This window comes from Poecilia formosa, unplaced genomic scaffold, assembly GCF_000485575.1.
Source record: "Poecilia formosa unplaced genomic scaffold, Poecilia_formosa-5.1.2 Scaffold40, whole genome shotgun sequence".
In the NCBI taxonomy this organism is placed as follows: domain Eukaryota; kingdom Metazoa; phylum Chordata; class Actinopteri; order Cyprinodontiformes; family Poeciliidae; genus Poecilia; species Poecilia formosa.
This window is the reverse complement of record NW_006799979.1, coordinates 2,849,322-2,870,018: the sequence shown is the minus strand read 5'-3', so window position 1 is coordinate 2,870,018 and position 20,697 is coordinate 2,849,322. Positions and strand designations below refer to the sequence as shown.

The 20,697-nt window shown below is 41.0% G+C and overlaps 2 protein-coding genes across 2 annotated transcripts in view; one reads left to right on the top strand and one right to left on the bottom strand.

The window, feature by feature from the left end:
- The window catches only part of arid5b (AT-rich interaction domain 5B), a 103,183-nt gene extending 96,723 nt beyond the window's left edge, over positions 1 to 6,460 (top strand). Inside the window, exons 9-10 of the mRNA XM_007551203.2 lie at positions 385 to 595; positions 1,221 to 6,460. Coding sequence (XP_007551265.1) covers positions 385 to 595; positions 1,221 to 3,215 — 2,206 coding nt within the window. The 3' untranslated portion in view covers positions 3,216 to 6,460. The remainder of the gene's footprint in view (positions 1 to 384; positions 596 to 1,220) is intronic.
- A 636-nt stretch (positions 6,461 to 7,096) lies between these two features.
- rtkn2 (rhotekin 2) lies at positions 7,097 to 20,239 on the bottom strand. Its single transcript, XM_007551202.2, has 12 exons — positions 20,028 to 20,239; positions 18,413 to 18,612; positions 18,166 to 18,212; positions 17,977 to 18,030; positions 17,779 to 17,896; positions 17,299 to 17,499; positions 16,792 to 16,886; positions 13,125 to 13,231; positions 12,896 to 13,027; positions 11,829 to 11,997; positions 11,105 to 11,212; positions 7,097 to 10,777 (listed from the first exon to the last, which is right to left on the bottom strand). Exons 1-12 carry the CDS (start codon positions 20,160 to 20,162, stop codon positions 10,062 to 10,064), a joined length of 2,082 nt encoding a protein of 693 aa, XP_007551264.1. The 5' UTR covers positions 20,163 to 20,239; the 3' UTR covers positions 7,097 to 10,061.
- Positions 20,240 to 20,697: the final 458 nt, after the last annotated feature.

Sequence of the window (20,697 nt, the reverse complement as noted above, 5' to 3'; positions counted from 1 at the left end):
TTTTCTTAGGGCATTCTGCGCCTCAAGTCCACACTTTGTAAAAACACCTTTTCCTGCAATTAGGTTTCAGGTTTTGGAGGGTATGAGACCCAAATGGATTTTGTTTATGTGTGAGTAAATGGAGAAAAAAATATGAAGCATTTTCCTTCCGCTTCACTGTGCACTGTTTTGTGTTTGTGTATCACATAAAGTCATAATTAAATACCATAATTAAATACATTAAAGTCTATGGTCGTATGACCATAGAAATGTGGAAGGGTGCAAAGTGCACGGCGTTTGGTTCGCTGTTATCAACACTTGATCATGTGAGCACATAATAATTTGCTAACTATAAATGTGGATGACACATTTCTATCATGTCTCCTGTTTTTTTGTCTTTTTCAGGCTCCTCCTTCCTTACGAGAGGCACCTTAAAGGCGAACAGGACAAGCCCCTCCCGTTGGCCAAACCCAGGAAGCAGGAGGGCAGCCAAGAGAAGGCGTCTGGAGCCGGCGCCAAAGTGAAAGTAGTAGGGGCCAAGAAACTGAAAGGCCCCAACCATCCGAAGCTGGGCAGCAAGAAGGATAGAGGAGAGGTGAAACAAGAACTAACACAGGTCAGCGACGGGGTTCTTTACAAAATCCAATTTTGTTTCCCCCACATTTTTTCCAACATATTTTGGACGTTTGAGTGCCAAATATTGCTGCTGATGTTCTTAAATAGTATTTGGGTAAAAGGTTTTCTCTGAAGATCTGATTTTTGGAGTATAGAGCCCACTTTGCTGTTTTTGTAGCTTCTTCACTAACCTATTTTTCAAAATACAAAACTCTTGGACTTGGTAATTAAATTACGGATCGTCCTAGACTAAATACAGACTCTTCAAAGCACAGTGTGTGAACTGTGGTACCTTTGTCCTCTTAAGATTTTCAAAAATAGTAGTTTGTGGTATTTTACAGCCAGTTTAAGAATGATAGTTCAACCTAAATGTAAAGCTCACTTGGCTCAAAACAGGTAAAAATATAGTCATTTTTAAAGATAAAACATCCTAGGTCAATAAATTAAAGTGTAAACGATTGTATTTGTTATTAGGCATGACTGGACTTTTAATATTCGGAAAATTTGAAAGAAGTGATTGTTTCATACTGAATTTTCTGCCTTCCTTCCCGTGAATGTTTTTTTCTTTAGTTGATGGATTATTAGATAATGTATCGCAGTGTTAATCTGTCCTTTCTCACATGCAGGAGTCAAAGGTGAAAGAAGACAACCACGAGATCTCCACAGCCATAAAAATCGACGCCGCTCTTCAAGACGAACCGATTGTAATAGAGGAGGAAGAGTTACATGTCACCCTGAAGAAAGAGGAGTCGCTGGCCGTGGAGCAGCCGTCCTTGCTCTGCCTCAAAGAGTCTGACTGCAGACCGCCCCACAGTGGTTTCTCCCTCCACACGGGGCCTTCCGCCCAACCAGAGTGGAGGCAGATCAGCGAGGCGCTCCAAGCGAAGCTCGCAGGCGAACAGCAGACCGAAGGGCATTTCATTCCAAAAACTTCTTACCTGCTTCCCCGCTGGGATCAGACTAAAGCTGCTGGACATGTGGCTCTGCCTGAGCACTTCTCCAAGGTCAAAGACTGCATTGAGAATCACGGCGGCAGAGTGGGCAAAGTGTTGCCCATGTGTAAGCAGGTGGAGGGACAGTGTATAGATTTGAGCACAGATTCTTACTCGGAGAAGGACGACTACGTGGCGATGAAGAAGGAGTCGACCCAGACAGCCGTCTATTGCAAAGCCAACCAGGGGGTCATGTCTCCGTTGGCTAAAAAGAAGCTCCTGTCCCAGGTGTGCGAGTCCAACCCGTACTCCTTCTCCTCTCTTCAGTCTCCACCCCCCGCAGCCGTGTCCTCTCTCCATCGAGGTGATCGAGAGAAGGAGAAAAGAAAGAGTGAAGAGGAGTTGCTGGGACAAAGGTACCAGGGTGCATCCGACAGCATCCCCGAGGTCTCGCCCATATTCAGGCCGTCAGTGATCCAGCACGCACAAAGCAGCAAGGCTCACCAACACACCGGCGGAGGGCAGTCGGAGAGGATCTCTGCGGCGGAGCTGTCGGACTCTTACAGCCGGACGAGCCATCAGATTCAGCCGCAGGCGAGCGTGCCGTGGCAGCCGTACCTTACCAGAACCCAAACCCAGGACTGCGTGGAGACCGCCGGGGAGAAAATCCTCCCAGGTCCAGTCGCGCAGTGCAGGAGCTACACAGGGGACTGCTACTCATCCCCTCACCTTCACAGCTTGTACAGACAGACTGAGAGCTGCCTGAGCCAAGAGAGAATGGCTGGCTTTCCTGGCGGAGAGCGGAGAGAGCACTACAGCAGGGAGCGCGAGGGCGGCCAGAGCTTTGTCTGTGCCGGTCTGGAGCAGGAAGGGTTGGTGTACAGATCTCACTACGGTGACAGGACTCAGACGCAAGGAGAGAACGGAGAGGCTGACGACGAGCCCAGAGACTTTTCTATTTCTAAACCTCTATCTCAAAGGGTTTCCTCCTTTTCCAAGCCCTCTTTCTGTAGTCTCTCCTATCCCATCATGCACCACGGTTTGGATTCCCATCCTAAGGCGTGCAGAGTCTCGCCTATGACAATCTCTACCCCCAAACAAAGCTCACCAGATACTTCTCAGTCGTTTCCCAGCCCCAAAGCCTCAGGCGAACTGTCTCTCAACAGTCCCATTCGGCCCAGTAAGCGGAGCCTGGTGGAGGCCGACAGCGAAGACGCCCCGGAGAGGAAGGTGCGAGTGGTGACCCCTATTCACCCGGCCAGCGCAGTCCGACGGAGCGACCCGGAGGAGCTGAAACCTGCTGAGCCAGCCCACGCCATTCACCTCAACAATCATCTCCCCGAGGGCCACTCTGCAACCGCCTACCCCCCGCCCCACACCGCGCCCCTCTACGCTGGCATTTACCCGCACGGCACGCTGGTGTCACCAGGCGCCCAGGATGGCCTCCAGCAGCACCCGGGCCTGCAGTACCTGAAAAGCCAGTCAGCCGTGTCGCCGCTGATGCCCCCCTTCACCATCCACTCCATGATGCTCCACAGGCAGCTGCTAGCCTCCAGCCCAAGCCCCCACCACCTCTACAGGTACCCGGGCGGGGCGGCACTGTACGGAGAGCTGTTGCACCACCTCTACCCTCTCTCGACCCTCCCCCCACCTCAGCTATCGTCGGTACACCCCAGCACCAGACTTTGAGGGAGAGAAAACACTTCTTTTTTCTTTTTTTTTTTTCGTCTTCTCATTGTTGAAACTGTGTCGGCTTATTTTCATTCACATTGTGGCTCGAGTCAAGGCAAAACTCTGATCGTACGTTTTGCCGATGACAAACTGCTAAATCCATCACTCGGACTGCAAATTAAATTTTTGTTTTCTAACTGTGTATGCCTTGATTTTTATATCTTGCACTGTTCTTTATTTTTTATCACCTCTTACTGTATCTTGTTGTTGCTTTTGTAACCCTATTTGCACAATGCTCGTGTGTATTATGCTCACAAATCAGCTTGTCGCTTTCAGTGACCCACGAGTCAGGTTTGTTGCTCTGGAACGTGAGAAGTTGAGGGAAGTAGAGAAAAGCCATTTGTTTACTGTGTCTGAGGGCTAAACTTAGTTGCCTAAAAACACTAAAAGTAACATGACAATGAAATACAAACTCTTAACCTCAGTATGTATGTTTTTGCAAACGGGCATGGGTCGGTATGAGATCCTTAGAGGACCGTTAGTTTAAGTAACAGTACCACAGTTTCACAGTATTTACACAAAAATAAAGCAGAACTCTGCACCATAATCTAACTTATTTCATTCAAAACAGAAAAGCATTGTATTTTTCCGACTGCTGCAAAAGTTTTAAGTTCATTGTTACAGATATTATCCAGCTAGGGCAACACACATTAGCGCCTTCAAACCTGTTCCCAAAAAAAATACGCCTCTGTTCATGTCCGTCCAACAACATCCCACGACGACAGTGTCTGATTGGTGGCTGACACTACTGGATTAAATACCCAGGGATCCCTTTAAGACTGTTTCTGTTCAGAAGCGACAAAGCTCATTCGAGGCTAGAGTCAGGAAAGCTGTTCTCTCCCCGCACACTTTAGCACAACGTGCCCCATGAGTGTTAAAAAGAATTATTTGACTAGCATTAACTAGCACAACTAATTCACGCTTCCCTGTACCTGAACCATTCATTTATCATTTTGATTTTAATACCAAATGAATAAAAATACATAACAAACACTAAGTTTTTAAGAGCTTACTGTGCATAGTACTGATTAATTAGTCAGGCTAACTGCTCTGGTAGAGTTTGCAATCAGTGTCTTAGCAGAAATGCAGCTTGGTAGCTTGGCAACCGTGGTTTTGCAAGTGTTAAGTGTTTTTCATAATGGAAATATTTCAAACACCAAAATTTGTCTTACTTTTAACTGAGGGTAAAGTGTAGCAGCCTTCTGTCAACCAGCTAACTGGTAGTGCACAGCATTAGGTGGGGGAGGGACAGAACTGTGTTGATTTACAGGCCTGGAAACAAATTAAGAGACCGCCTAATTTTGCAATATTTTCAATCACAGCTTTCATATGCCTTGACATACTCTACAGTCTTTCACATTACTGTATTTTATTAACTGTGATACATGTAGAAATGCTGTTTTCAGAGCTCTCTGTTTTTTTTCCCGGGTCTGTAGGCCACAAAAGTTAAGAGAAAATTGGTCACTTTAGCATCTCCATTGAAAAGATTCTTGACTTTAGAAGCAGGATGACAAAAAACGGTTTGCTATTTTGAAATCACAACTTTTTTTTAAAACCAGTAACCAGCCCATGCCTAATTGCTACCAAAATAAAACAGCTGAATCATTTGTTATTTCTCTCCAGGCAGCCAGTGATGTTGTGTCTGTTTACATGTCTCCACGCTGAACTCTGTTCCTTGTTTGTGCCACAGTAAATCCAGCTGGAGTGGACTGATTGGGATAAATGTTAACACCCGCTGTGGCGCTGCTTAACACGAACAGTTTCATCACGACCACATTCAGAGGTGCTGTGTGCAACAGATGTACTGTAGAGTCGCTCTTTTTGCAAAATTCAGGTTCGTCTTTTGTTGTTTTTAAACGCATCTTCCTGTGACGCGTTCGCATCTGCTCGCGAATCGTGGATGTTTCACCGTCTGTGATGAAAGTGGTTCGACCTCGGAACATTTTTGTGGCAGGTAAACTGTTGTGGCTCGTTTTGCGTCTGCAGGAACAGCGTAATGAAGCAGCCGTCTGCTGTGGAATGCTCCACACAAGGAAGAAGAAAAGGAAGAAAAAAAAAATCTGCATTTCATATTTTCGTTCCTGACTTGAAACGCTTCATTTTCTTGACAGACTCTTTTAATATATGAGTTGATAGGAATGTTGTCACTTAGGATATTACTGCTTTGCAAAATATCTGTGCCTTTCACAGTCTTGGATTAGAGTTAGCACTACGCTTATTAAGGTATATCTCCTGTAGCAGGGTAGGAATGTCGATTTTACTGTCACTCTCGTGTCCAAATGCAGTATCCAGACGTTATCAATCAACTTGGCACACTTCGAGACACCAGACTTAAAAGGTAGGATTTCAAAGTGTAACTGTAGATTCGATTTTGGTTTTGTCGCTTTGTTCTTTTAACAACAGCCAGTTTAGGAAAAAAACAGCTGATGAAGACACAGGTTCAGTGTCTTGTCATCTGCAGGGCATGTTCTCTAGCCGCGATGAAAAAGGTACCAAACTCCATAAAGTATTCCTACCGTGCTCCGTAGCTCCGAGGTGCAAAGTCAACACCTGCACTGGCTTTTTACAACCACTATAATTGCAATCCAGGATAGCTGAAATACACAGAGAACATTTCTTTTGCTGTTTAAAGCGAGGAAAAATGTTTTTTTTTTTAGCTGTAAACATCTACAATTTTGCTGAACACTTAGACATTCATTACTGATTCTAGTACTGTACATTGCTGTGTGTAGGTAAGCTGGCTCCTGTACAGAACATTCACACGGAGGGAACTACTCACGGCAAACTCTCTCTCTCTTTTTTGTCTTAATATCTGTGTAAATAGCACTGTAGATAGCACTGCGTGGTTGTTCTCATATAAACTGTTATAATCTGTAAATAGCAAAAAAAGAAGAAAAAAAAACAAAAAAAAAAAAAAAAGAACAGTATAAAAGTTGGTTACACAAACTAGATGTGTCCCTTTTTTTTGCTGTTTTATGTTAGGCTCAAACAACACTACAAATTAAGATTTAGGATACGCTTCTTGTTTTTTTATTATTTGTTGTCCTTTCATTTTTATTATTTTTTTTTATGTTGTGCATCCTGAAACTGTTTTTTGATACCATAGCCATCTGTTTACCAATCATCCAGCTGGCAGCGAAACAAAAAATAAAGACATTTTGTATGATATGACCTCCTGTATATTTAATTAAAATATTTTACTATCAGTACACGTTTCATCAGTTTCTTACACACACAGCTTTTGACAAGTTGCGACCACAAATCTTTATCCATTTGGGGAATCTTGGATCGAAACGTTATGGTGTCCAAATCTTTAATCAGCCAACTGTTTTGCTTCCACTCAACAATTATGCACTATTTTGTGTTGATCCATCACACACAAACCCAATAAAATAAGAGTAAATGGTTATAAAGCAATAGAATGTGTAAAAGTACAAGGGTATAAATTCTTTTATAAAGCACTATAAAATGCAAGGACCATATAAACTGGTATGCAACACCAGTGTGTTAACATTATTCCATTCCTCCCCCCCTTAGTAAATGCTGTGTGAATGGCGTTTTATTATTGTGACAGCATTATTTGTCTGAGATTCCACCAGCTTTAATCTTCACAACAGGCCATTTCTGGGCTCCCGGCCAGAAAAGCCTCTTCAGCATTTGCTGCATTGAGCAAATGCGCCAGTGCATGTAGCATTTCTATGGCGTGTGTACTGGGGTGCAATAAAAGCTGTGCTTTGACTTTTATTGCCACCCTCTGGTAAACTTTTAACATGAAAAAATATTCTGTAATACTTCCAGAGCTCAGTAAAAGTAAAGAAAAAAAAGCAGCCTCACCGGGGTGGAATGTAGGTCGCTTTATTGCAGATCAGCAGTATTTTTTTTTTTTTTCCTAAAACAAACACGGTTATAGCTGCCAAGACAACAGCGAGAAGCGATTGCACTTTCTGAGAAACGACACCTACGATCTAAATATACTTTTATATCACATGGAAACTATAAACTACTAATGCAAGACTGATACAAAAAGAAGCATAAAAATGACATTTGTAAAGACACATTTCAGTCATAAGAACAAACTACAAATATTCACTTTTATTACAGTCGTTATAGTTGAAAACTACTTTTTCAATTCGCTGTACCCCTTTACTACAACTATTTTTGATAGTGGCAGCATTCCAGTACTGGCGTTGCCTGTGCAGCAAATTGTGTAAAAATATAATAATAATAATGCAGAAATCTATCACAGTCTTTCTTTTGTCCCAAAAAGTTTCACATTCTGAAGAAAAAACTATTTTGTTTTCCGAAGAATGTGCAGTACAGAAACCACCAGGTGATTCACAGTAAATATAAGATACATCTAGCAAATTGCTAAATAATGAACGGCATTCCCGTTTGCCTCCTAAAGCTTTAACCTTTCTCTACTATTGAAATGAATTTGCAGGATAACAGCGGGAGGAAAATAAAAATAGCTTCTATAGCTTTCCCTCGTCCTGCCTCGTGTTTTCAGGTAGTTTCAGCGATGTTTTGTACTCCGCATGCAATTACGACGGCCATTCTTCAACACAATGCCATTAAGTGGCTGGAATATTTAGGGGCTTGTAGTACTGGGTACGCTCAAAACAAGTGCACAAGGACATTCATTATTCAGGCCACTCAAAAGACCCATTCATTCAATTATGTTCAGAGCATTTATTGGCTGCTATGTTAAATTATGTTAGACGTACTGCGCAGCCACTAAAAAACAAGGTTACTCTATTAAAGACCTCGAGGAGGACGAGGAGGGGGGGAGGATGGGAGCAGAGAAGTCACATTACTAGCTTACAATTTGGCTTTCCTTAAAGCGAGCTGCAGTGGTCATAAAGTCGTCACAGTAAGTGGAGGACGTCAATAGCTCCAAAAGCACCGGCTTGTCCCCCCCACGTTACCCAGATGGATCAACTTAAATTAAGTGCATTTGTGAAACTTTTCATGTCGCAGAGCTGAGGGAACGCTTTCTGTTTCAGCTCAACCGAAGCACGCCGTCTCACATGTGGGGTTAAGCCACATGAAGGAACAAAGCAAAGTGAAGATCCATCAGTGCAGCATCTAAATGGCGCCGAGATTTAGGCGGTAATGTTATGGCTCAGGACCTGTACGGTGTGTTGTATTAGCAGAGTGATCGTTTGATTGTGTTTATATTAATGTTACAATTCAGGAGTTTATTAGAAGCAATAATCAGTTTTGTGTGGCAATTTCTGTAAAGCTTTAACCAAACTGACAAATACCAAGCAGTTCTAGTTTCACTGTTGGAACAATAATATATACAGCATCTCATTACTGCTGTATATAAAAACGCAACAGGAATCACTGTCAATTTAGGTTTTACTGTTTCTTTTTTTTTTTTTAACTCTTTGCATATTAGTGTTTAGAATGGTTAGCATTATTAAATGCAAGCAGCAGTCTGCATATTGCTTACATAACGGTATCCTGTTCTTACTGCTGAGCATTTTAAAAGACTCCCAACATTTTGTAAATTTGGCAAAGTTGACAGTTTAAAGTAATAATAAAAAGTGACTTTCGCAACCATCCTCCTTTCTAGGGCCATAAATAAACCGCAGACTCGTCACTGAAAATGTAGCTTCCTTTTGAGTAGCTTCTGACATCTAATAGAGTTCTTCTGACCTCAATTTTAAACACTCCACATGAAATAAAAGTTGCCAAATTTTAGTCGTCTTCCCTGTTAAAACCTTCCACACAAAAGGGTTTCGTTGCCAGCGCCACCTAGTAATGTTCCGACTTTATTCACTCACTGATCGAAAAACGGTCGAATGTCTGACAGCCACTTCCTGGTCAGGGTTGGTTAAACTAAAAATCCACCACTTCCCATAAAACAAAATAAAATAAAAAAATAAATTCATCTTTCCCCTTTATGTATCTTAATCTCTAGATTTGAATTCTCTAACAAATTTCAGATGAATACCTAACATTAATGACTACTTTTTTTAATCCATCAAACATTTTTATAAAGGTTTATCTGCTAATTCTAGTAAATACGGTATATAGTTTCAACTTTTGTGCTTATTTAAGAAAAACCGTCATATGAAATAGTCTTAACTGAGATGCAATAAAAGTGTCTGATTTTAATGCTACTTGAATCAGATAAAGTGGTTTTATCACAGTTATTTGTGCAAGTGACGAGCTACAGACGCACAATTTCAACAAATGCATTTCTAAATTTTCTAATTTCATTTCTGATTTTCTACACATTTCTACCTAACAAGTTCACATGCGTGAGTTTTCACCTCCTCAGCTTTTCATGTGAACCATTCTTGGTGAAAGTTGATTTTTTTTTTTTTTTTGAAAACATTCAGGTGAACAAGTTTGAATTTATTGTAGATTTTCTCTAGTCCATCTAAACTCATTTTCACCATTATCTGGTGAGAAGCTGGGCCTTGGTTAGCAAGTAGCAACTTGTGGATCTCTGATAAGAAAAGTTATTATATATCCACTCCAAATAGCAGAAATGTGATAATGGCAACAGATATTGTGTGGTTTCTTATCAACATGTCAGGATATTTAGTCAAATATTACTGAAGGTGTTTCTATATAATTTAACCCTGCATGTAGAACTTTGGCCCTGTGTGACTCAGAGAAAACATACAGTAAATTCAAAGTTTTGCACCCAATTCTACGTGGAAAATCATTCATGTTTTATTAATTTTAAGTCAAAGAACCTCTCAATACGACATTCATGCATCGATGAGTGTGTGTAAAACGTCTGGCTGGAAGTGAAAAGATTTTTTTGGAAAAAAAAAGGGGTTTAGATCACAAAGCTTTGAGATTCATCCTCTCTCTGAGCGACTTCCTCAGTTTGCTGCGTGGTGCCGGAATGGGCCCAGAACCGGGACCGGGACCGCTGTAGGCTCGGACAAACACATCATCAGCTGCATCCTGAGGCATCTGGACGCTGTGGTTCTGGACGTCCGACTGCTGGAGCGAAGGCTGAGGCGGACCCTGCGGCTGCACGTCGAGGACGGCCAGCGGGGCGATCTTCCGGCTTGGAGCCGCCGCGCCCCCGGCGTTGTTCCGCTGGAGCTGCTGGATGATGGCGGAGAACTTGGCGTCCAGCGAGGGCCGGCCTGTTTTGGACCTGACGGCTGGGCGGGAAGCGCACGCGCCGGAGTTCTCCTTCTCCTGGTTCGGAGGAAGAGGACGATGAAGCAGAGAGGAGGGCAGGGGGGGCCTGTCCGGACGGGTGGGGTTAGCGAAGGGCTTCACGTCGGAAGGAGGAGGTGGAGCGCGGCGCTTTTTGTTGCCCAGGGGCGTGGAGCCGGTGCTGGGGCTTGCACAGGGGGTGGAGGTTTTGCTCTGGGACAGAACGCTCTTCTCCACCACCACAGGGTGGGACCCATCGAACAGAGAGGACCAGTTAGGGGGCTCCCTCTCCTCCTCTTGCCCAATCAGGAAGCGGCCATCTGTCTCTTCGATTTTACTGTGGATTATGTCTGTGATGCTCTCAAACTTGTTGGGCGAATTTATACCTGCAGGAAATATTAAGTTAACTAACAATGAAGGAAATTTATAGATGAAACAACACTTTTTTTTTTTTCCTCTCTCTCTCCGTGTCTGATGTGCAAACAATATAACCCTCAGAGGACGTGGAAGCACACATTCCACTTTTCTCATTTGCATGTAAAAGGATTTCATTTGCATGCATCATCTTTGGAATGAAAACACATTTTGTGGAGTAATGGCACGTATTATTTTAAATGAAATACTTTTTTTTTTCCCCCCTCACTAAAAGCTGCAGCCCAATATCAGCTTGCCACCACCTCACTTCAGCGTCTAATTCAAATTATTGTACTCACTGAGGTCGTCGTAAACAGAGTCGGCCTGCTTGGTGAGGAAAAGCGATGGTTTCCGTGGTGATGCGACCTCAATTTTCATTAGGCGGTCGCAGCAGTGGAGCCACTGGCCTGGTCATAAATAAGGGCAGACATGACAGTTTCTATTCATTCAAGTGTCTGCATTCTGCTCTCGTCCAGACGATCTAATCATGTTACCATCTTCATTCAGGGTTTCACCAACACCACATTTAACACTTTTTAAGACCAGTAACAGTGACATTTAAGACAGAAATGTGCAAAAGATAACTGTGTATTTTACATAATAGTAGTGCTGAGCTTTTTCACACAGAATGAACTGCATGGCTTGGTGGCAGAAGTGAGCCAGTTAAGATAAGAAGAAGAAATTTGCACAGCCAACTGGCGATAAATTCACGCTTTCCCCATTATAGGTGCAAAAATGCTAGTTTGCCAGGGTATCTTAATTAGCAGCTAGTTAGCAGTAGCCACAACTGCCTCGAGTCACAGAACACAGTGCTTATTAGCGTTTACCTGACAGAAAAGTCCGAGAAAAATAAAACCATGCAAGATTAAATAGTCCCGTCACAACAAAATTAAAGACCTGCCATTGGCGTATTAAAAGCCAACTTCCAACTCTGATGAATTTAAGACTTTTTAAGGCTGCGCGGACACCCCGTTATCTGAATGCAAGCCCGCAAGTCTGTCCGCTCGCAGGGGCCACACTCACTTTGGTCGTAGAGGTGCTGGTGGAGGCAGTCGATCCATTCCTCCAGCTCCTCCCTGGTGTCTGCTGTGAACACGACACTCTGAGATCCCTCGGGTGAAGGGTTGATGATGGACAAACTCTTGGATTTGCGACCGCCTGACTGTTTGTCCAGCACACAAATGCGGGTCTCCTGCAGATACGACACATAACTTACAACAGGCTGAAAAAAAAAAAAAGAAACAAAGAAAAAAACAACAACAACAACAACAATCTCTGTTTAATTTTTGATCCCACTGCAGGATTCGGTAACAAGTTTGCATAAACTCACCACCGGCAGGAATGAGAGTCATTTTGGACTTTTAAAGATTCATTTGTGGATTGGTGAGGCTTTCAGGCATAAGAACGCTGAAGCAAATGTCAAGCGTGGTGTCGGTGGCATTATGAATTTATATTTTTTATTTATACTATACTTTTTTTTTTTTGGTAATTTAGATTTTTACCGTTTTCTCACTATATGATTGCATTTTTTTTGGTTTCCATAGTTCCATGAAAAAGTGCTCTACAAGAGAGTGATGGTTGACACAAAGCGAAGTGGTCCAGTCCTATATTTAACCCATTAATTATTATTATTATTATTATATTTGAGCCTGCAGGCAAAATTTTGACCATCTGGTGACTAGAAAGAGGTATGACTACATAGAGAACGTCAAACTTGTGCACGCAATACACGTTTTCAAAATGTGTTGAAGGTGTTTGCTGTACAATTATTCCACCCTAAAAAGGAACAGTGCAGATGCATCAACGTCCTCCAGATATAATCTGACATTAATGACTGTGATAAGTGAAGTGTATGTAAGCTTTTTACTCTAGTGGTAAAAGACAAAGCTGGGATTGCACACCAAGATTAATTCAGGGGGAAAAACTGCAAACACCCTAATAGGATCTGAGTAATTAATGTAGGCTTGGTTGAGAAATGTTAAGGAAAAACCTGAAGTGAGACCAAGAAAAATTGATTCTTTACTCTCTCTCTCTCACTCTCTCTATATCTATATATCTATATATATATGTTTTATATTCCGCTCTCTCACATTATTGATTGGCACATTAAGAGTGGGCTGCACTTTGGCATCGATTTCTTCAGGGGTGAAGTAACAGGACAAAAAGCCGGCGCTCAGCAGACAGTAGAGATTGCAGCAGCGGTTCACCCCCTGCACACTTTGCTGGAAATCAACAGAGAAACAAAAACAGAATGATTGCACAATCCAGACCAGGACTCACTCCTACTACGTGACGTAACAGTGAAAGCCGTCAACGCACCTTCTGACTCAGATAGCCACTCATGGCGCTCTGTGTCATGCAGGCCGGCTGCGCCACTAAGCGGCAGCACAGGTTGCCGTACAGAGGAAGCCAGGATGACCACTCAGCTGTGAGGATGAAGAAAAAGAAAAAAAAAAAAAAAAAAAAAGAAACAAGAAAATATTAACGTTCGGAGCTGTTGGTCAAAACGTACAGAATCGAAATAACGACACAAAGTAGATCTCATTATAATTGCTGCAATCTCAAATGATCTGTTCCTGTAATGCTGCCCCATTTCATAACAGGGGTTTCAAACATTCCTAATATTACAAAAGTATGTAAATACGGGTCACTTTTTTTTCTTTTTTTTTTTTTTAGATTTTATGAAGTTACAAACAGAAATTTTACTATGCGTCACCAACATGTAATGTGGCAACCTGAAACAGAGTAGGGCATGTTTGTAAAGTGGAATGAAGGTGTTGCAAGGTTTACGAAACTTATTTCAAATAAAATTGATGTGTGGTGTGCGCATTGTAGTCAGTATTTTACATAACCATCTTTTACCGTTAAGACGTTGTTGTTGTTTTTTTTGTTTGTTTTTTTTTGCAGCACGTCTCTACAGACTGAAAACGTTGCCCATTCTTTGCAGAGCTCAATCAAACTGGACGAAGGTCTCAGTTAGCCTTTGCTGCATGCGGCTCTTCTTCATGATGCAGTTTGCTCAATAATATTCCCTAACAAACCTCTGAGGAATTCAGTCTTAATTCAGCTTCCAAAAAGCAGGAGCTTCAACGCAAACAGTACGCAGAGCTGGAGGAAGTTGTACATTTCATCACAAAAAAGTTGTGCCAACGAATCAAACAAGTCATCCCCACAAGTTATGNGTAATATTAACAAAAGCACAAATGTAGGAGAACGTAAATTAAGACAACATGAAATCTGGACCTACTAAAGACTTCGTCTAATAAAAAATGGATTTGATATTGGTTATCAGACATCAAGCAACTCTTCAGTGGTTCCAAAAAAACAAAAAAAAAAGTAAAAAGTAGCACTCAAAGCAAACATCTCTCAATTACGAGCAACTCAATCTACAAATGGCACGTGTAGGAAGTATTAGATTGTTTCTAAAGATGAGCATACAAACTACACATGGGATGATTAGAGACCGTGATGAAAAGTTAGGTCTTCTACCAACAATGGAGTACTGATGATGATCTCTGAGAAAAAAAACTCAAGAGGATTCTTGCTAAAATTGAAAACGTATATTTTGTTGTAGCCCGATGCATTTCCTTTATGACAGGGTGCTTATTAACTATGATTAAGATATAAATAAATACGCAGCTATTGTTTTCAAGAACCCAGAAATCATCAGTCTCCTTGTAGGGAGTGAAATTTGCACATGTAGCTTCTTGGAAATCTGTCGAATGTGCAACAAATTAACATCCTCTATTATCTGCAGAGTGTCTTTCAGAAGGCTTGGGCGTCGTTTCATGCATTTAGCCTAAAATCAGACGAGTTCGAACCGTGTTACAGAGAAATGAAGACAAAGTAGACACAATGCAGAGTATCTGTGGAAGCCGATGCTTCCTTCAAGAACAAAGTTCGAGAAATAAAGAGCAAAACTGTTACAATATTGCAATTAAACATTCTGATGAAAACGGGAATATTATTAGAACAGTACAATGAAATCCGCATATCTCGGTCCCATTGTGCTAGCATTATTGGACTTTGCACCCCCTCCGGGCATCGAGTGACTTGTCAATAAAATTCACACCCTGACGACATACATAACAAAGCCGTGTCTCTGTCTCTTCAAACTTACCTCTTTTTGTAGGAAGAAAGCATTTTCACGTATTTTCTTTCGCTTAATCTCCATGGCCATGGCAGAACCAGCAGATAACACCGATTTGTAGCTCCCGTGTCGTTTGGATGTTTGAACATCCCGCTTGTCCTCCATGTTTTCTGTCTATTCGCTACTCAAAACACGAAACTACGCATTCCAGCTCAGATTTCTAACGCCCCTTTCCAACGGACCTGGGTTGGCTCGATTTATACTACCTATTCTACCGGACTAAACATAACAAAAAGTCGGGGTGTGAAATTGTAAAAGGGTAATCTATGAGATTAAGCTAAAGAATTTAAAATACTTAGTAAAAAAAAAAAAAAATACAGATAATTATTTGAACACTGTTTCAGGTTTAAAATAAAACTCAAATTAAAAACGTGTCAATTTTTCTACGGCTTGTCCCCATGTAGAAACTTAACACTCTTACGTTGACAGATAAGAAACGTCATTACGTCAGAGCATCTGACAAAAACAACAGGATTTTGAATTTTTTTTAAACGATTTTATCATTTGGGGAATTCCATGTTCATAAAATGAAATGGCAGAAACGAAACTCCACTCCCCAGTTTTCTTTGTAACTTTGTAACTGTATTAAGAGAGTGACGGAAATTCAAACTTAAAAGAAAGATTGTTAGGAAAGAAATACCACTTACCACTTGACTGAAAGCTTGTAGCAAATTTCATTTTTGCATTTTGAATGTTAGCATGTAGCCTGTGTTTACACAAACCTCTAGCCACGTTCTTTTGTGGTTAAGAACTATATCTAAGTTTTGTTTTGTTTTTTTATTACTCTAAAAGCCATTAATCAAGCAAACAGGAAGGCATTATCAGCTGAAACTGCAGTTAGATGTTTGGGCGTCTTGTCTTGATTTCGGCTAAAATGAATACATCTGTAATAAACGTCTTGTCTGTTAGCACCATGGAAAATACCAGTAAAAATTTAATTAAGCACAAACGGAAAGAAGTTTGGTGTAAAAAGAAACAGCGGTCCACAATGCCTTACAAAAGTAATCACGCGTGTGCAAATGTCCAAGGGGGTGTCAATACTTTTGCAAGACGCTGTATGAAGCTTATATCTGGGTCAACTGCACTTTACTCTTTGCTGCGGTGACTTTTATTTGTTTATNTTGCAGAGCTCAATCAAACTGGACGAAGGTCTCAGTTAGCCTTTGCTGCATGCGGCTCTTCTTCATGATGCAGTTTGCTCAATAATATTCCCTAACAAACCTCTGAGGAATTCAGTCTTAATTCAGCTTCCAAAAAGCAGGAGCTTCAACGCAAACAGTACGCAGAGCTGGAGGAAGTTGTACATTTCATCACAAAAAAGTTGTGCCAACGAATCAAACAAGTCATCCCCACAAGTTATGGTTTTTTTTTCTTTTCTCCAATGTTATCCAACGGATTCAGTATATTTTGGATGTGAAATTTGTAAAAAAAAAACAAACAAAAAAAACACTTGCATGGAAAAATAACATTTTACTTTCTACATTTCTATGTCTTAGTATGTGTTAATTCTATTGTCTGAGCCATCACTCTTGAGTGCATCTGTAATACTCATGTGCCTTGAAATTGCCCTTTGGGGATAAATAAAGTTATTTGAATTGAACTGAAGCAAGATAAAGAAAGATCCTAAGCACTAACTTAACGACTCAAAAAAAAAGAAAAGGAAAAACCTCAACTGGATGTTCTTACTTGTACATGTAGCTTTCAGTTCTGCTAGTGTTACCAAAATGATGAATGAATAAGCCATCATTATCGTGACATTGATTCAATTTATGAGCTGGAGACAGTAAACTCTTCACAGGTTATTAATAACATAAAGTTTGTGTCTTTGCTTCTTACCGCCTTGGTAGACAATGAGGGAGTGAGACTGAAAGCTGCTATCAGCATCAGGCAGACCGAGCGTTGTGTAGGCCAGCAGGCTGTATTTGGCTCCCCTGGTTGAGGGTAGACACAAATATAGAGCACTCTTCAAACATACTGACCGTTTCTTTAAAAACAAAACAAAAAAACACTTCATCCTACCAGTCGAGTTCTATAAATAAATTTTTGTAAACTTTTCACCCTCAGGTCAACACAAGATTAATGTAGGAACATTCAAGTACAAACATTTGACCCCGTTTATAGTCATAAAACAATCTATGAATATCTGAAGGTTAAATATAGACTACCACACATATTTATTTAAGCCTTATTTGGATATTTGGAGTGATCTGTTGAAAAATCCCATACAAAGCATTCAGATTTGTACAGAGTTGCAGAGTCAAAACAGCGAGGGGAGGGGACGGATATCTCAATGAGAAACTCCAGGAGACGGTGCAGGATTTGTTAGACGATACAAACACATACGAAGGTATTGGGTTGTCCAGCAGGAAGGTGTCGGGATCTGGAGTGTCCAGCAGGGAGCAGAGCTTCTTTCCAGAGCTCCTTCCAAAGGAGTTACGGAGCTTCTTTGCAAGTTTCTTTGGCGTGTTCGGTAAAGTGAGCTCTTCCTCCATGGAACAGCTCCACAGCTCCACCTTCAGTTCAAACTGGGGAACTACATCTTTGCTACAAAGAAAGAATCTCAGTCAAATGAAAATATGTAAAGTACGTAGATGCACACAACACACACTGGAGAATGATTAAAAATAGTGTGGTTAGTAATGCCGTCAAATGACAGGTCAGTGAATATTAAAAAAAAATGTAAATGTTTGAATGTGGAAAGAAAAATAAATTGTTATATTTTGATATTCAGTTTCCCTAAACATCGTTTAAAACAAAAACAAAATAAGTGTTTGTTTCCCCGAGTGCATGAATGGGAAAATAAAACATGCAAAACATATTTACAAGAGAGCGAGTCCCTCAAAGCAGATGTCAGTGACAGATCTGTCCACCACGACCATTTCAGTGTCAAACACCTCAGAGCCGATCTGCATCAGGCAGAACGCCGCCACCCGACGGGAGCCTACCGAACACAGAGGAGGTGCAGCATGTGTTAGTGCAGGGAGTAAATAAAAAGATATTAAATGCAGTGGGCGAACATACTTCCTCTGTTACTAAAATGGTCTGAATCCCTCCAAATCAAAGGAAAGCGCAGGCCTACGTAAATGAAAAAGGGGGAGAAAAAAAAAGTGGAAGTTTACTATAAAGAGCTCTCAGCAAATGGGAAAAATTGAAGATCCGGCAGGACAAATATTTTTTTACGCCACAAATGTTTGCTAAAAATAGTCTCACCAGTAACCGCGACCGTCCCAGGACATGGTGAACGACCCTCTGCGAGTCTGTGAAGCACAGACAGTACTTAAATCAACAGGTCCTTTTCTGAAAACGTCACATCTATTTTTGCCGTTCATCATCTTCCTCCAGAATTTGCCTCCTCAAAGTTAAGATCAGCATTTCCTAATACTCTGTATTGGGAGCGTACAACTTGTGTTTTTACACATCTCTTACGTGAGGCCACAGCTTTCGCCAAACTCTTTACCTTCTTTCTGCTCCCACCATGCCCCGCTCCCCTTCTTCCCGCTGCAGCTGGGCGAGGTAGGCCTTGATCCTGGCGCTGCAGGTCAGCACGTTCTTGGAAGCGTTGAGGACTTGTTCCCGTTTACTGCAAGCCACCAGCAGCTTGTACGCCCCCTCGCGCATTCTCGTCTCAAACTGAAGCTTCTCTTCTATGTTTGTACTCTGAATGGACAGGATGAATTACATTTAAGACATGCACAACAAGGCTGTAACACAAACGTGGACACGGTGGCCAACGATGAATTAAAGTTGACGATGAGTGACCCAGGCTTTGTTAAAGACTTTAACGACCCACATAACCCTAAAGGTCAGATGACATGCTAATCTTTCTGTAGGAAAAAAAGAGCTCTCTGGGTTTGGCAAGAAATGACATCAACAGAATAAGACAAGCCTTCTTTATGGTTGTCTCTGCTACAATAAACATTTTATAATGTTAGAGTTTTTTGAGAAATCTGAAGAAAATTGTTTTTTAGTCAATTTTAAATAAATCTACCTGTTTTTTTTCCCCCCAATCCTTTTATTTAGGGATGCACGATATTTCGGCATCAATATCAGAATCGGTTAACGTTAATCACTTTTTGACTGATATAGACAACCAATGTTTATTTACATCTTTGAAGAAATTCCCCTGAAAGAAGCAGTAATATTAACAAAAGCACAAATGTAGGAGAACGTAAATTAAGACAACGTGAAATCTGGACATACTAAAGACTTCGTCTAATAAAAAATGGATTTGATATTGGTTATCAGGCATCAAGCAACTCTTCAGTGGTTCCAAAAAAACAAAAAAAAAAGTAAAAAGTAGCACTCAAAGCAAACATCTCTCAATTACGAGCAACTCAATCTACAAATGGCACGTGTAGGAAGTATTAGATTGTTTCTAAAGATGAGCATACAAACTACATATGGGATGATTAGAGACGGTGATGAAATGTTAGGTCTTCTACCAACAATGGAGTACTGATGATGATCTCTGAGAAAAAAACTCAAGAGGATTCTTGCTAAAATTGAAAACGTATATTTTGTTGTAGCCCGATGCACTTCCTTTATGACAGGGTGCTTCTTAACTATGACTAAGATATAAATAAACACGCAGCTATTGTTTTCAGGAACCCAGAAATCATCATTCTCCTTGTAGGAAGTGAAATTTGCACATGTAGCTTCTTGGAAATCTGTCGAATGTGCAACAAATTAACATCCTCTATTATCTGCAGAGTGTCTTTCAGAAGGCTTGGGCGTCGTTTCATGCATTTAGCCTAAAATCAGACGAGTTCGAACCGTGTTACAGAGAAATGAAGACAAAGTAGACACAATGCAGAGTATCTGTGGAAGCCGATGCTTCCTTCAAGAACAAAGTTCGAGAAATAAAGAGCAAAATTGTTACAATATTGCAATTAAACATTCTGATGAAAAGGGGAATATTATTAGAATAGTACAATGAAATCCGCATATCTCGGTCCCATTGTGCTAGCATTATTGGACTTTGCACCCCCTCCGGGCATCGAGTGACTTGTCAATAAAATTCACACCCTGACGACATACATAACAAAGCCGTGTCTCTGTCTCTTCAAACTTACCTCTTTTTGTAGGAAGAAAGCATTTTCGCGTATTTTCTTTCGCTTAATCTCCATGGCCATGGCAGAACCAGCAGATAACACCGATTTGTAGCTGCCGTGTCGTTTGGATGTTTGAACATCCCGCTTGTCCTCCATGTTTTCTGTCTATTCGCTACTCAAAACACGAAACTACGCATTCCTGCTCAGATTTCTAACGCCCCTTTCCAACGGACCTGGGTTGGCTCGATTTATACTACCTATTCTACCGGACTAAACATAACAAAAAGTCGGGGTGTGAAATTGTAAAAGGGTAATCTATGAGATTAAGCTAAAGAATTTAAAATACTTAGTAAAAAAAAATACAGATAATTATTTGAACACTGTTTCAGGTTTAAAATAAAACTCAAATTAAAAACGTGTCAATTTTTCTACGGCTTGTCCCCATGTAGAAACTTAACACTCTTACGTTGACAGATAAGAAACGTCATTACGTCAGAGCATCTGACAAAAACAACAGGATTTTGAATTTTTTTTAAACGATTTTATCATTTGGGGAATTCCATGTTCATAAAATGAAATGGCAGAAACGAAACTCCACTCCTCAGTTTTCTTTGTGACTTTGTAACTGTATTAAGAGAGTGACGGAAATTCAAACTTAAAAGAAAGATTGTTAGGAAAGAAATACCACTTA

Bases quoted from the DNA above. Each gene is read 5' to 3' on its own strand.
- rtkn2 (XM_007551202.2), bottom strand. From the start codon at position 20,162: ATGGAGGACAAGCGGGATGTTCAAACATCCAAACGACACGGCAGCTAC. The intron at 17,500-17,778 runs GTAAATATGTTT...CTTTCTTTGTAG, and splicing joins TTTGAGGGACTCGCTCTCTT to CAAAGATGTAGTTCCCCAGT. The intron at 11,998-12,895 runs GTGAGAGAGCGG...TCGTATCTGCAG, and splicing joins TTAATGTGCCAATCAATAAT to GAGACCCGCATTTGTGTGCT.